Source organism: Polyodon spathula, chromosome 3 (genome assembly GCF_017654505.1).
Source record: "Polyodon spathula isolate WHYD16114869_AA chromosome 3, ASM1765450v1, whole genome shotgun sequence".
In the NCBI taxonomy this organism is placed as follows: domain Eukaryota; kingdom Metazoa; phylum Chordata; class Actinopteri; order Acipenseriformes; family Polyodontidae; genus Polyodon; species Polyodon spathula.
In genome coordinates, this window is record NC_054536.1 from 37860093 (window position 1) to 37876098 (window position 16006).

At 36.9% G+C, this 16006-nt stretch overlaps 1 protein-coding gene across 2 annotated transcripts in view; it reads left to right on the forward strand.

Annotated features, from left to right (window-relative positions):
- The window catches only part of LOC121313065 (programmed cell death protein 6-like), a 29267-nt gene that overhangs the window by 8728 nt on the left and 4533 nt on the right, over positions 1–16006 (forward strand). For both annotated transcript variants that reach the window (XM_041245203.1, XM_041245204.1), the window contains exon 2: positions 9190–9251. In XM_041245203.1, the coding sequence (XP_041101137.1) occupies positions 9190–9251 (62 nt within the window). The remainder of the gene's footprint in view (positions 1–9189; positions 9252–16006) is intronic.

Genomic DNA, 16006 nt, shown 5'->3' on the forward strand with positions numbered 1-16006 from the left:
AGAACTTATCTGAAGCAGCAGAAAGGAGCAGCAACTGGCTGTGGTTGAGATGGAAAGATTCTGGATGGGGATCTCAAGCACAATAGAAAGAAAACAACACTGATGTACAGGTAAGTAAGCTGGGCTGAGTTGAGTGGGGGATGGAGGGGGGTGATGCTGGGGCGCCAGAATCATTGTTGAGTCCTCTTGAGATGTCGTGGGCTAGTCGACGAAACACAAAGGATAGAAGGTTCCCAATTGAAGACCCCAGAGATATACCCTACTTAGCTCAATCCAGACTGTTGTCATGCTGATGCCCCTGGGAGACCGCACTGTGGTTGATCCCTGGAGCCAGCATCACAGCTGTTGTGTGTGCTGATGCGCTGGGGAGGCAAAATAAGCTGATCCCTGGAGGCAACATTACACTTCAGCCATCAACACCAGGCAAAAGGATATCTACATCAACAGATGGAAAGAAACGAAAAATGGATGGAGATGCAGATGGATCACATTAGTTTACTGTAAAGCTACATCTTAGTTGGTGCTTATATATTTTATTTGACGTGAATATATAATGTGTGTGTGTGTGTGTGTGTGTGTGTGTGTGTGTGTGTGTGTGTGTGTGATATATATATATATATATATATATGTATGTATGTATGTATGTATGTATATATATATATATATATATATATATATGTATATATATATATATATATATATATATATATATATATATATATATATATAAATTAAGTATTTTTTAAAATTGGCCACCTCTGAGACGTGCATCTAGATAGCAAATAATTCATGTAACAGAAGGCAATAACCACAGTGGTTCAGGAGTTCTCGCAAGTACAGTATGGTTCATACATAATTAAGCTAGAAGAGCAGTTCTGTGTGTGTGGCCTGTATCAAGAAGATATCTTGAATGCTTTTAAAGTATGGCCCCTTTTCAGTTATTTTATCCACCACGTGCACCCCCCATTATAGGCCAATAACTTAAAATAATGAGAGCTAATATTTTGGGATTCCTCCTCAGACACTTCCAGGTACATCCATGTGCAATATCAAAAGAACCTGGCACGCTAAGGTGGCGAAGAGCCAAAAATGTATTCCATTTGGTGACCCATTGGCACTGATAGATAGGTCAGTCCAGTCGGGGCATTTTCGAGTGGATTTCGGTTCCAGTCTGTCAAGAATCTGTGAGACCACTTTGTTACACAGGTCTGGTGAAACATATCATGTGTCCATTAGGTGCTCCCGTCCATATCAGTAGTATCCACTTTGTTGGGTATCCCAGGGGAGTGAAACAACTAATGTCCCCCTTTTTGCTACATTTTTTTGGAAGTGAAAAAAAAAAACGAACACACTGTGTGACAATGACACAAAAATTTTACCCCCTTTTTTTTTTACCCTTCCGTAAGGCCTGAGGTCTCCAGACTGTATCTATATATATTTTTACGTTAGTTGGCAATCAACCACACTAATCAAACGATTAGTACCAGACGTACAATGGTCACCACACTGACGTTGTGTTCGACGCACCAGTTAAACACTAATTTTTTTTACTAATATCCCATTATAGGGTTATCCGGTCCATAGGCTAGGTATCAAAATCAAAGTTTGTTTTATTCTTTAATAATTAAATTAATATAATTGACTTTCCGTTCTCTCTTGGTCTGGTAAGAATAAGAATAAATAAAATTAAAAGGTTCCCTTTAATGTCCAATTAGCTATTACATCGGTTTAGGTACTTACCAAAAGTCCAAGTGCTGTGGTTGAGCTTAAGCACTAGACATAATCCGAAGCGGTCATTATCAGGCTTCGCCACCGTAGCCTTTTATTTCTTCGGAGTTTAAAAATGAAATCACTTCAACCGCTGGTTTTTAAAAAAGTAATTGTTTTATATTGAAGCTATAACTTGTTTTCAACAAAAGATGAGTAAACCAAGATTGGTTCTAAGTCTTCACCTCAGCGTCCGGAAGTCAAGCCAGTGGTCATCTTAGTCTTACTTTAAAGGCACATACCTGAAATTGTAAGGTCATTAAAATATTTGTGTTTTATATTACTCTCCCTGTCATTCTGTGCACTGTCAGCCCTTGTTAAAGATATCAAGTAATGTACATGATCCAAAGCAAGTACATAACTTGCCCCAAGATTTAAAAGAACAGTACGTGCTGTACTTTGTGTGGTAACACGTTCCTTTAATAAGTTGCATCTGGGAATTCTAGGTGTAGTAGCACTGTGCACAGATGGTTGTGCTATTTGGTGCTACTTCCATGTATTTGTAATTAATGCATGCTCAGTAAATACATATTGAAAATGTTATGCTGAATCACTTGCCCAGTTTTGCAATTACTAAAACCATAACTTCAAAACAGCAAGGTTTGCTTGGATTCTTAGTGTCTTAATTGTTAAATAACAAGGAGAATAATTTGCCTCACTACACTTGCCAGTTAGTCTTTCAGTTTGCCCTCCTGCTTTTAAACACAGTTACGCACCCATGGGTAAAATTCAAGGATTGCTTTGATTTTTCCCCTCTGGAGTTCTCACAAAAGGAGTAGAACCAATTAGTCATTATGGTTAACGGTTGCTACTATTTAACTAAAGGTCATGGGAGCCATCAAAAACAGTCCCCTAATCTATTTTTTCGCATAACCCTTACAAAAAAGTTCCAATGGGATAAAACAGAAATCCCATGGTGCTGTCATATGGTAAATTGGACAGTGACATGGGATTTATTTCCATCATGGTACCATAGGACTACCAACTGATAGGGTTACCATGATACCGAATCCTGTAACTAAATCAATAGGACTACCATGGTGTAAAATCTGATGCATGATATATAATCCAGTGTAACTACCATGGTATAAAATGCAATGCGTGAATACCATGGCACTGTATATAATCTGATTGGATTACCTTTACCAATTAACTTGTTGGACTGCAATGGCAAAAAGATATAATGATACAACATATTACTGTAGACTCTTGTTCATGGTTCACTGGGATACAAACATTACTGTACTATTTGAATAAAAATACATTATTTTAAAATATATACTTAAATGACGAAACATTTTAAATAGTTTAATATAAATCATATTATATATGTTATACATTTTATAATAAATACAATGGTTATTAGCATAGCACTGCCCTACACGCATTAACAAATGCAGCAGCAGCAGCTCTAGATTACTCTTGCAATGACATCAGTTTTGAAAAGATTGAATAAACCATTTGAATTTGAGTTTGAAGAAGATGAGTTATCAGTTTATTTATCAGTCAATCAATATTATAGCGCATTTCACAATAGAATTGTCAGAGCGCTTCACATGGTGAAAAAAATTTAAATAAATAGTTTACAAACAGTACTGCATCAGTTTTGAGTCATTTTACAATCGCTATTGGTGCCAAAAAACGTGTTCTTTAAGTAAAGTTCCTTAAGCAGAGCATTTATAATGGGAAAATTCCATTTCACCACAAGGTTGTTCTCTAAGCGTGTTCTCTTGGGAGGTGTTCCTATACGCAGAGACTACTGTAGCTATAAATGAAAAACTTTAGAAGTGCCTGTGTCTAATTCTATCTAGTGTCTATCTATACAGTGCCATAGAAAGTCCACAGCCCCTTGAACTTTTTTCACATTTTGTTGTGTCAGTGCCTCAGAGTTTCATGCATTTAAATGAGGATTTTTTCCACTTATCTACACACCATACTCCACACTTTAAGGGGGGGGGGGGGGGGAATAAAATAAATTTATATATATATATATATATATATATATATATATATATATATATATATATATATATATATATATATATATATATATATAATTTAATAAATACAAAACTGAAAGTCTCCACCCCCCTGAGTTAATACTTGGTGGAAGCACCTTTGGCAGCAATTACAGCTGTGAGTCTGTTGGGATAGGTCTCTACCAACTTTGCACACCTAGATTTGGCAATATTTGACCATTCTTCTTTACAAAACTGTTCAAGCTCTGTCAAGTTCCTTGGGGAGCGTTGATGGACAGCAATCTTCAAGTCATGCCACACATTTTCGATTGGATTTAAATCGGGGCTCTGACTGGGCCACTCAAGGACATTTACATTTTTGTTCCTTAGCCACTCCAGTGTAGCGTTGGCTGTGTGCTTTGGGTCGTTGTCATGCTGAAAGGTGAACTTCCATCCCAGTTTCAGCTTTCTTGCAGAGGGCAGCAGGTTTTCCTCAAGGACTTCTCTATACTTTGCTTTATTTTCCCTTCTATCCTGACAAGTGCCCCAGTCCCTGTTGATGAGAAACACCCCCATAACATGTGCTTCACAGTAGGGATGGTGTTCTTTGGGTGATGCGCTTTGTTGGGTTTGCCCCAAACATAATGCTTTACATTTAGGCCAAAAAGTTCAATTTTATTTTCGTCAGACCACAAAACTTTTTGCCACATGGCTATAGAATTTCCTGAGTTTATTTTGAATGATTCCCATTTGAAGTAAGGTGGGCTTTCTTGAGTACTGGCTTCCTTCTTGGCACCCTATCATACAGGCCAGATTTGTGGAGTGCTTGGGATATTGTTGTCACAGGCACACTTTGACCAGTCTTGGCCATAAAAGCCTGTAGCTCTTGCAAAGTTGCCATTGGCCTCTTAGTAGCCTCTCTGTTCAGTCTCCTTCTTGTTTGGTCATCCAGTTTGGAGGGACGGCCTGATCAAGGCAGGTACTTGTGGTGCCATACACCTTCCACTTCTTAATAATCGTCTTGACCGTGTTCCAAGGGATATTCAAGGCCTTTGATATTTTTTTTTATACCCATCCTCTGATCTGTGCCTTTCAGCAACTTTATCTCAGAGTTCTTTTGAAAGCATCTTGGTGCTCATGGTTGAGTCTTTGCTTGAAATGCACCACCCAGCAAAGGGAACCTACAGGGACTGCTGAATTTATCCTAAAATCTTGTGAATCACTACAATTTATAACACAGCTGGAGGCTACTTACCTTGGTGTGTGCTTTTGAAGGCGATTGGTTACACCAGAGCTAATTTAGGATTGCTATTACAAGGGGGGGTGGACACTCATCCAGCCAAGCTATTTTAGTTTTTATTTTTAATTTTGTGCAAATTTCTCATAGAATACAGTTTTTCACTTGGAGGTTGTGGGGTAGGATGTGTAGATAAATCAAACTATTTTACTGCAGTTTAATTCCAGGCTGTAAGGCAGCAAAAGGTGAAAATTCTGAAAGGGGGTGTAGACTTTATTTGTCTGTGTCTGTGTCTATCTAGCCAGCTAGCTAGCTAGCTATCTCAAAAAATATGTTTGAGAACCACTGCGCTGACATCTTCTGGGCTCCCTTATTTTATATATTGAAATATTATGTATGGTTCCCATTATATATGTTACAAAGTGAAACACATTTTTACTTTGTATCAGTTTGCAGCACAACATTCATGATTCACTGTGAACAGTAGCTACAGATACAATGTTATAAAGACACCTTTCTATTTACCACTGCTATAAAAGTCCAGAGATGTAAAAAAAAAAAAAAAACAAAGCCTTCAAGCCCACAACAGAAGGGAAACTGTAAGGTATTTAAAGTTTGTGCAATTCATGGTAGAATATGTACAAAATGATGGGGACTCATGAAAATGTTACTGAAATATAACAAAGGAAGGAAGAATCAGCATAAACTATTGATTTATATAAAATGTACCAACTGTCTCAAAAGAATGCAACAGAGGATAATTTTGCTGGCATTTTACTTTTTACTTTTCTCATTAAAATATCCCCTCTTGTTAGCAATCACAGATGCTCATTACTTTAGCAGTGTGTCACCGTCTGTTTTTGTCCATTCACTTCAAATCATTTCCCTCAGTGTATTCATGCAAGTTCCACTCTTCTTTTTCACTGTTCATCCCAGAACATTTCAATGGGGTCAAGCGACTGGGGAGGCCAGCTCATCAGTTTCAAAGCCTGTTCTTCTTTTTGATTTAAGTAATTGAGGTTTAGTCTGGCTGTGTGTTTAGGGTCATTGTTATGTTGAAAAACAAACCACCCAATATTCACCTTCCTGATGGTATTGCATGACTCTGAAGAATGGAACGATATTGTTCCTTTACAAATGCATATTCTATTTTTACTACAAAACAACCCCAAACCTTGACGTTGCCACCTCCCTTGTTTTGCTGTTGGCACTACGCAACATCTTGACAATCTCTTGCCTGTTTTTTTTTTTTTTCCTTCTCAACCTACTGTTTCCTCTTGGAGCTGAAAAGTTCAAACATTGATTCATCTGTCCAGAACACTTCTCCATTGCCCTTTTGACTAATCTTTATGGCTTAATGGCCATACTAGGTGGTTTTTGATGTTTTCCTCATCTAAACAAAGGGGTTTGAGCTGCAGCTCTCCCCATCATACCAGCATTTTCAAAGACCTCTCTTTCCTGTTTCGTTTGAATGGTAATTTTTTTGATGTGGAATTGAAATCGGCAGCAAGTCGAGTGCTGGTTAGGAAACGATTAGCCATGGACTTCAAACAATCAGTCTGTCTTCTCTTTTGGTAGTTTTAATGGGGGGAACAGGTAAAATGTATCCACTGCTAAATTTCCTTCTGAAATGGGTAATAAACTATTGCATAAGCCAGTTGTTTAAGTATAGTTTTCCTTTCTTTGTATGATTTCAGTAAGGTTTACAGGTGTCATCAGAATTTTGACCAACAGTATGCATATCGACATTTTGTTTAAGTTTTAATAGTGTTAAACTGTGTATTAAGAAAAACATGCCATGTGACTGGCTATAATTTACAGGATGAAAGCAACGTTTAGGATTTTGGAATTGTATATGTTCTAAAAGGTTGCTTACAATTTAAAGTCGCATTTCTTTAACCTGTCGGTGATAAAAAAAAAAAAATAACATTTTAAAACATACCTTTGACTCCTCGTTGAAAGTAGTGACTGGTGTTGAAATGACGTCCTTCTGGACTACTTGATCTTCAATGATTATTCTATTTTCTCATGTGCAAATTTAGACTATTCAGTTATCTAATTTCAGCCTCAAAGGCTATCCCCTTTGATTTAAACATATGTAGTTAATCTAATTTATGTTTCATGGAATCCCTCATGTTGAGTAGTACTCGGATGGCCCAATCTGAGTTTACTAGTTGTCAGGCTGGAAGTGGTGTGATGACAGGATTGCACTACCCAGTATATGTAACCATGTGGTATGTTTATTATATTGATATACTGTAAAATAACTGTGAACCCTGATATATAAAGTCAGGCCTAGAAGTTCACTTTAAGGTAGTAGTGAGGATGTGCTACCTGCCTGGAAAGTAGGTAGCAAAATGGTCTTATTTGGTAGCAGTTTATTCAACTAATAATGATATTTAAAAATTAAAAAAATAAGCACCTACCTACTGTTTTAAATAGACTGAATATCCCAAACTATCACTTATTAGGCCTATATTTAAATCTGAAAGTATTTATTGAAACGACCTTGTGCTCAACTAAGTAATGGAACCAATGCAATTCCTTGTCAAAATGTATTTTGTTTTATCCTTAAGTTCTACAAAAATGCAAACACATCTGTCATCTAATTGAAATCACTGTCAAATGATTTCTGTTGTTTTTTGTAACTTTACTGGATTGCTGCATTTACATGTCAGGTTCATGTATTAAGAAAGCAATATCACTTATTTGCTCATTTACAAAAAACATAAATAATACCTTAAATTTAAGATTATATCTCTGCGTTGCCAGAGGCTATCTTGGCAGCCATTTCTAGATTTCTTTGCAACCAACAGAAGATCAGCTTCTTCCACAGCTAGCCAATTAGAAGTGATAGGGGTGGGTTGTAAACACTTTTTAAAATGTTTGTGCTTTAGTGCCAGACTTCCACAATTCAGGTTTCAGAAACTTGTGCGGCTCTCTAAAAATATACCCGGAGTGTCTTTCTAGCAACAGAATGATAAATAAAAACGATTTGTCCGACGGGCAAAGTATAACGGCAAAACTTGTTGCCCAGGGCGTCCGGTGGTATGAATTGCACACCTCTGAAATTTTAACAGCTATTTAATTTTACTTTTGGCCCATAAAATAAACTTCATACCTTTTTGAAATTATGTGCATGTTGTTCTGGTACTGTAGGTATGTGTACTCCACTGTCCAAACAATACGATTTGCATTGTGAGCCTCGCGAGTATCTACATGGGGCGGTAGAAACCTCAGTCATCTACAAATAGGGAAGCTCTGTTAGCAATAGTTTCCTGCTTTATGAAAGATGCTTGTAATCTATGTGTTTTAAAATACATTTAAAAAAATGATACTGGTAATATGTGTTCACTCAAGGTCAGTCATATAAACTGCAGCGTAAGGGATCAGAAAAATGGTACTGCATAAAAAAATAGGAGCAAATTAAGTTTTGGGTAGCAAAATGCTACCAAATATATGTTACCTTCGAGCCTTGATGTCACATAGGTATACATTTTGAAAAAGTTTTTTACATATTTTATAAAGCTGTAGATCAAGCCTCACTTCAGAAGGCCACTGGTCCACTTGTATACAGTAGGCCCTATATGATCATTGACATTTCCCTACAGAAATATGCTTTAATGAAATATGATGCCAATTTATATTACTTTGTGAGTCAAGAAGACAGTGTGGCAGAGTGGTTAAAGTCCAGGGTTTATAACCAGAAGGTCACAAGTTCAAATTCCACCTCTCATTGACTGACTCACTGTGTGACCCTGAGCAAGTCATTTAACCTCCTGTACTCCATCCTGCAGACGAGATGTTAGATCGGTGTCCTGTTGTAAGTGACTGCATATAATGCAGTTCACAGCCTACGTCGTAAAGCGCTTTGTGATGGTGGTCCACTATGAAAGGTGCTATATAAACATATATTATATTATTACTGCCTTGCACATATGATTTAAGAAATCTCCAGCTAGAATGGCCATTTTGAGTCCTACAATATCATTTGGAAAACATAACCTGTAGATCTTTATTATAAAGGTTCATCCTTCTGACCGTCCCTCTTTAGACACATCCTGTCTGATAAATTATAATTCTTAAGAGAGTAAATTGGAGGTAATCTTTAACAGTAGGTCCGTTTTCAGTCTCTGTGGTCACCTTGGCCTACCTGTTACATTTAAGTTCTAGGTGGATTGAATTTTGGTTTCATGGGTTTAAATGTAAGTATTCCTTTGATTGCAGAGTGGATAAAGACAGGAGTGGATCGATATCAGATTCCGAACTTCAGCAGGCCTTGTCTAATGGTAAGTGTGAAACAATAATGTAAATAAAGGGGAAAAATTACAGTATTTTAAACCTCGGAACGTGTTAAATATATAGTATTCATATTAAACTGACGGTGTGGTAAAGCACCTGTTAATGGAAATCTAAGCTTACGACAGAGTCATGACTCACAGCCAGGATGTGTAGCTAGGAAATTGTTTGCTTTGTTCTAACAATGGTTTACAAATGCAGTTATTTTCATTGTGCAGTGTTATGAATACTATTAGTCGAATATCGAATAAAGTAGGGTGAAATCACAGGTCATGAGAAAAGTGTTACAGGTTTTCATGAAGTATTTTTAGTATAAAAATACAATTCCAAAGAGCAGTACATGCAAGGCAACGCTCTCTCTGAATATACATGTAAGGGCATATATATATGATATAATATATATATATCTATCAGTATATATATATATATATATACACAGTACTGTGCAAAAGTTTTAGGCAGGTGTGAAAAAATGCTGTAAAGTAAGAATGCTTTAAAAAATATAGACATGTTAATAGATTATATTTATCAATTAACTAAATGCAAAGTGAGTGAACAGAAGAAAAATCTAAATCAAATCCATATTTGGTGTGACCACCCTTTGCCTTCAAAACAGCATCAATTCTTCTAGGTACACTTGCACAAAGTCAGGGATTTTGTAGGCATATAGTCAGGTGTATGATTAAACAATTATGCCAAACAGGTGCTAATGATCATCAATTCAATATGTAGGTTGAAACACAATCATTAACTGAAACAGAAACAGCTGTGTAGGAGGAATAAAACTGGATGAGGAACAGCCAAACTCGGCTAACAAGGTGAGGTTGCTGAAGACAGTTGTTTACTGTCAAAAGTCATACACCATGGCAAGACTGAGCACAGCAACAAAGACACAAGGTGGTTATACTGCATCAGCAAGGTCTCTCCCAGGCAGAAATTTCAAGGCAGACAGGGGTTTCCAGATGTGCTGTCCAAGCTCTTTTGAAGAAGCACAAAGAAACGGGCAACGTTGAGGACCGTAGACGCAGTGGTCAGCCAAGGAAACTTACTGCAGCAGATGAAAGACACATCATGCTTACTTCAGCAGTAGGTGCTCTGGACTGATGAGTCAAAATTTGGCTGTAGCAGAAGGCAGTTTGTTCGCCGAAGGGCTGGAGAGCGGTACATGAATGAGTGTCTGTAGGCAACAGTGAAGCATGATGGAGGTTCCTTGCAAGTTTGGGGCTGCATTTCTGCAAATGGAGTTGAAAGCATTCTTACATTTACAGCATTTTTTCACACGGACGCAGAGACACAAAGTTAAAAACGCTCGCCGCAAGGCACAGTATTTATTAACAAAAATAAACAAATGTAAACAAAACCGATACCGGTAACCTGCATGGCTCCTCACGGACGCCGTGCATTGCTCTTTTTTTTTTCCTCAGCTGCTCGCTGTTCCTTCTAAATATGTGTGCTCCGCCCAGACACGACCACCAGCCAACTCAAAGCAGCTGGCGTGCCTCGGATGGAGCGCACACACAAAATAAACATGCAGGGTGCATGCCCTGCCACACTTATATATATATTACACACACACACACACACAATTGTAGTCAGAAGTTTACATACCACAATGGAAATTTTATAATTTCTAGAATTTTTGGAAAAATCTTTTGTAGCAAACATTTTGCTTTTGTGGATGCGGGAAAAAGTTACAGTAAATTGATTTCTACAATTATTTATTGAGCAAGCCTTGCAAAAACGAATCCAGTGATTTTGTATGTTAAAAAATAAAAACATTTAAGGCAGCTTTTTTGTTGTTTGTCAAAAAGCAGTCCTGCACAGGTGCACTTTCTGGTGCTGAGCGGGTCTGCAAAACCTGTTTTCTAAAAAGTGGTAGTTCAATTTTTGACAATATTATAAATGTTTAATAAGCATACTTTTTCTACAAATTATTATTAGTATTCAGACCCCTGACCAATTCTCTCGTATTACTGAATTACAAGTGGTACATTGAAATTTCATTTTGTTCGATATTTTATTTTAAAACACTTAAACTCAAAATCAATCATTGTAAGGAGACATTGGTTTTATGTTGGGAAATATTTTTAAGAAAAATAAAAATCTGAAATATCTTGCTTGCATAAGTAGTCAACCCCCACACATTAATATTTGGTAGAGCCACCTTTCGCTGCAATAACAGCTTTAAGTCTTTTGGGGTAAGTATGTACCAGCTTTGCACACAGTGTCAGAGTGATTTTGGCCCATTCTTCTGGGCAGATTTACTCCAGGTTGTTCAGGTTGGTTGGACGACGCTTGTGGACCGCACTTTTCAAATAGTGCCACAGATTCTCAATGGGATTGAGATCAGGACTTTGACTGGGCCACTGTAGGACATTCACCTTTTTGTTCTTGAGCCACTCCAGTGTTGCTTTGGCCTTGTGCTTAGGATCATTGTCCTGCTGAAAGATGAATTTCCTCCCAAGCTTCAGTTTTTTAGCGGACTGAAGCAGATTCTCTTGCAGTATTTTCCTGTATTTTGCTCCATCCATTCTTCCTTCAATTGTAACAAGATGCCCAGTCCCTGCTGATGAGAAGCATCCCCACAGCATGATGCTGCCACCACCATATTTCACTGTAGGGATGGTGTGTCTTGAGGCATGGACAGTGTTAGGTTTGTGCCACACATAGCACTTTGAGTTTTGGCCAAAAAGCTCTAACTTGGTCTCATCTGACCACAAAACCTTTTCCCACATCGCAGCTAGATCACTCTTGTGCTTTCTGGCAAACTCCAGACATGCTTTCAGATGGTACTTTTTGAGTAACGGCTTCTTTCGTGCCACCCTCCCATACAGGTCAGTGTTATGCAGAGCTCTTGATATGGTTGACTGGTGCACCATTACTCCACTCCCAGCCACTGAACTCTGTATCTCCTTCAAAATGATTGTTGGCTTCTCTGTGGCTTCTATCACAAGTCTCCTTCTTGTTTGAGCGCTGAGTTTTGAGGGACGGCCTTTTCTTGGCAGTGCCTGGGTGGTGTGATGCAGCTTCCACTTCCTGATTATTGATCTAACTGTGCTCACTGGGATATCCAAACACTTGGATATTATTTTGTACCCTTTCCCTAATCTATGTATTTGTATTACTTTATCTCTAACTTCTGGAGAATCTTTGGTTTTCATTTTCCTTCAGATTCACAGCCTTACCAATGATCCTTCAACAGTGGGGTTTTTATCCAGAAAATGTGACAGCAACTTTAATGGTTCACAGGTGGAGGCCTATGGTAAGGTAATTGTGTCTTCTTTAGGGCAATTTCTTTCATTGGTGCAAACTTGGAGCTTCCACAGCACAGGAGTTGAATATTTATGCAAGCAAGATATTTCAGTTTTTTATTTTTCTTAAAAATATTTCCCAACATAAAACCAATGTCACCTTACAATAATTGATTCTGAGTTTCAGTGTTTAAAAATAAAATATCAAACAGAACGAAATTTCAGTGTACCATTTGTAATTCGGTAATAAGAGAGAATTGGTCAGGGGTCTGAATACTTTTGCAAGCCAGTGTGTGTGTATCTATATATACATATTAAACATAATTCCCTTCCTTCTACATTTGATTACATGATATGTCCATCCCATCCATGCTACAGATTTAGAAATATAGAGAAAAATATTAACTAGTCATAGTGTCTTCTCCTGTTTACATTATTCTATGTCTATATAATAAACTTTGTCACTATCACACTAATAATGAAAAAGCACAGTATAAAACAGTTACTGTTATTTTCACAGATAATATAAAATATAGAATGAGTATATACAACAAAATACAGAAATTATTGTACAGGGGATGCTAGTTTTATATATCCATATACTTCAAAATAAACAGATTTTTAAAGTTTAGAATATCACAACATTAATTCCATGTATGTGTTAGATATTTTCATTGTCCTTTTTGAAGTAGAACATTTAAAAAGGACATGTTTTTGTTGGCACTCTGGGAATGTGGGTGTGTGCGAGAGTTACAGCTGCAACACCAATTAAAGCCACTCTTCAAAGCGAACAGCATATCAGTCCAGCTGTGTTCGTAAACAGAGACTAGTCTGGCAGGTTTGCAAAGGGCTTGGCTGTCCCTATACAAAGTTTGGTGCAGTTTAATGGCGGAATGACATAGTTACATAGCTAAGAAGGGACGCTTAATGCAAAATTGAACATGACTGATGTCAGCTACCCAAAGACCACTAGGGGAATCGAACAGTGGAGGCGGGTTTTAGAAACAGAAAAGGATGACTACATTGGTATTTGATATCTCATTGATATTTCAGACCAATGCCAGTTTGTTCTTTTTAAGCTTTGCATTTTCTGACAAAATGTAATCTTTTGCTTGTGAAGCCAGTGTTAAAGGGACCACTGAACATGTTCATAAAAGGCTTTCTTGCACCTCACTATTTTTCAGAGCAGAAAATCACCGTTGATGCTTTGGGCGGAATACGAATGAGCTGTGGAATAAGTATTTCTGTTTGCTTTGCTGTGCTCCATGACTACTGAAAGCAGAGAAATGAACACTCTTTGTTCTAAGCACAGTGCAACTCTGTTCAAAAGTGTTGGGTGGAACTGTTTAACTTACTGCACAGGAGTTGTAACAGGTGTATAATATTAAAAAGTGCATGTGTGTGTGATTCATGAAGACTTTCTAAACAGTGTTTCTTTAATTCAGTGTGTTCCATTTGGTAAAAATAGTTCTACCACTAACTCACTGTTTATGGAAACCACCCAGAAATATATCTTTTGAAGAAGCAATATCAGGATTTGTGGTCAGCTTGGTTATTTTGGTTATTTGAAATCAATGTGAGTCAGGGTTTTTGTTTTATGATTAAAAATGTCTTTATACTTACAAGGTACATTTTTATCCAATAATAATATTATTATTGTTATTGTGTTGATGTTGTTCAGCAAGACCTAACCTTATTTTTTATTTATTTATATATTTTTACCCAAAGGGAAAGAATTTGCTTATTAACAGAATCTTAGAAGGTAGTATCAGTATTATGCATGTTTAAACTCAGTTGGGTAGCTGCCAACCCCATATTGGCATGGAATTTGGAACGTGTAACAGGAAGAACTGTAACAAAGGGTACATTTCGACCTTCGAAGGTTCGGAACATATTTCCGAAGGAAGGTTCAAATCTTCGATAGTACTGATTTGCATAATTTGCTGGTGACGTCGCCATAGCTACTAGTTTATATTTGATTGAAAATCCTATTTTACAGGTAATCCATATACATGGAATAACACATTCACATGTAGTTTAAAAATATGTTGTATAGAATAGTAATCATGTTTTTATCAGTTAAATAAAAAATACACATTTATGTACACGTAATTGATGCTGCTTGCGATTTACTCATAGTAGTGTTGGATGTTAATGCAATTTCCTGTTATTGATTATTGGCTGTAAATTATCGTGATTATTGTCTGAATAAATAATATATAGTATTGTAACATGTCTTGTTATTGCTTTGGACAAAATGTTACTGTAACCCCCATTTGGGGTCTTCATGTACAGCTCTTGCTAATTTATTTTTGAACACAAAAAGAAGGGTTGCAACCTTTATAAAGTAATGATTAATTAATACTTACAGTTTATTACTTGCAACATTTTTCTTTTTTTTTTGCACAATGCAGGGTTCCCCGATGTATCATTATATATTCCCCTGGTCTCACCCTAGTCTGTTGAAAATAAATGTAAATTTTCTCCAAAATGTAACATAGCTCAGCAAAATACTTCAGACTGGGTGAACATCTTTTTACAAACTGTAGATAAACGAGAGGTGTAGCTGTTTTTTGTCTTTTTTTTTCTGAAACCTGTTTCATGGACATGGTCTGCCTCTGTGCTGTGACCTGTGACAATACTGTGGTTTATTTTTTTAAAGGGACAGAGCTTTAACCCTACTCCAGTGCTCTGTTTTTAAAATAAAAATGCTTCGTGTTTGCATATATTTTGTGTTTCAAACTTAATCTACCACTTATGTACACTAGGCATTCAGTACATATTTTATTGAAGCAATATTGCAGCTCAGGGTACTCCCCCAGTGCTTATGTATTATACCTTGCTCCAGTGCATGGTGGGGGCATCATTGATAAAGAGGTGCTATGTATAATGATCTGGTAGTGGATTTTAATACAACAGCTTTTGTTTAAGTAGTAGGAATTATACAAATCAAAAGACAACATTTTGCAATGACTTTTAATGTGTGATTTTTCTTTTCTTATATCGTAGTTACACATTATTAAAAGATTTCTGTTAACAGAAAGAGAAAAAAAATTATACCGGCCTGGTATGGTTATTGATAGTTCACCAAAACAGCAGAGTTTGTGCTGCAATGTATGTTTAATATATTAAATAAGGGAACAAGGGAATCTGTAAAAACAAACAACTATTTGAAAGTGTAGAAATTACATTAACTGTGACCACTGAACAGGTCATAAAGACTTAAAGAAAATGCAACTTACCCACGTTTCCTAGATTTGACATTTTTTTCTGTGGTGTGTATCAAGATTATTGGTTTTAGGGTGGATATTGAGTCTGGGTCATTGTGAAGTCATGGCTTCTGGTTGTTTTGAACTTGTTTGACCAGTTCGGGATGTAGGATTGAGTAGATATAGTCGCGATCGTAGCAATCTTTTTGTTGAATTTAATGATGAAAGATTCTGTAGAAGAAAAGAAAGCATAGTGGAGCTAATAGATAGTGGCTTTGTTAGTTG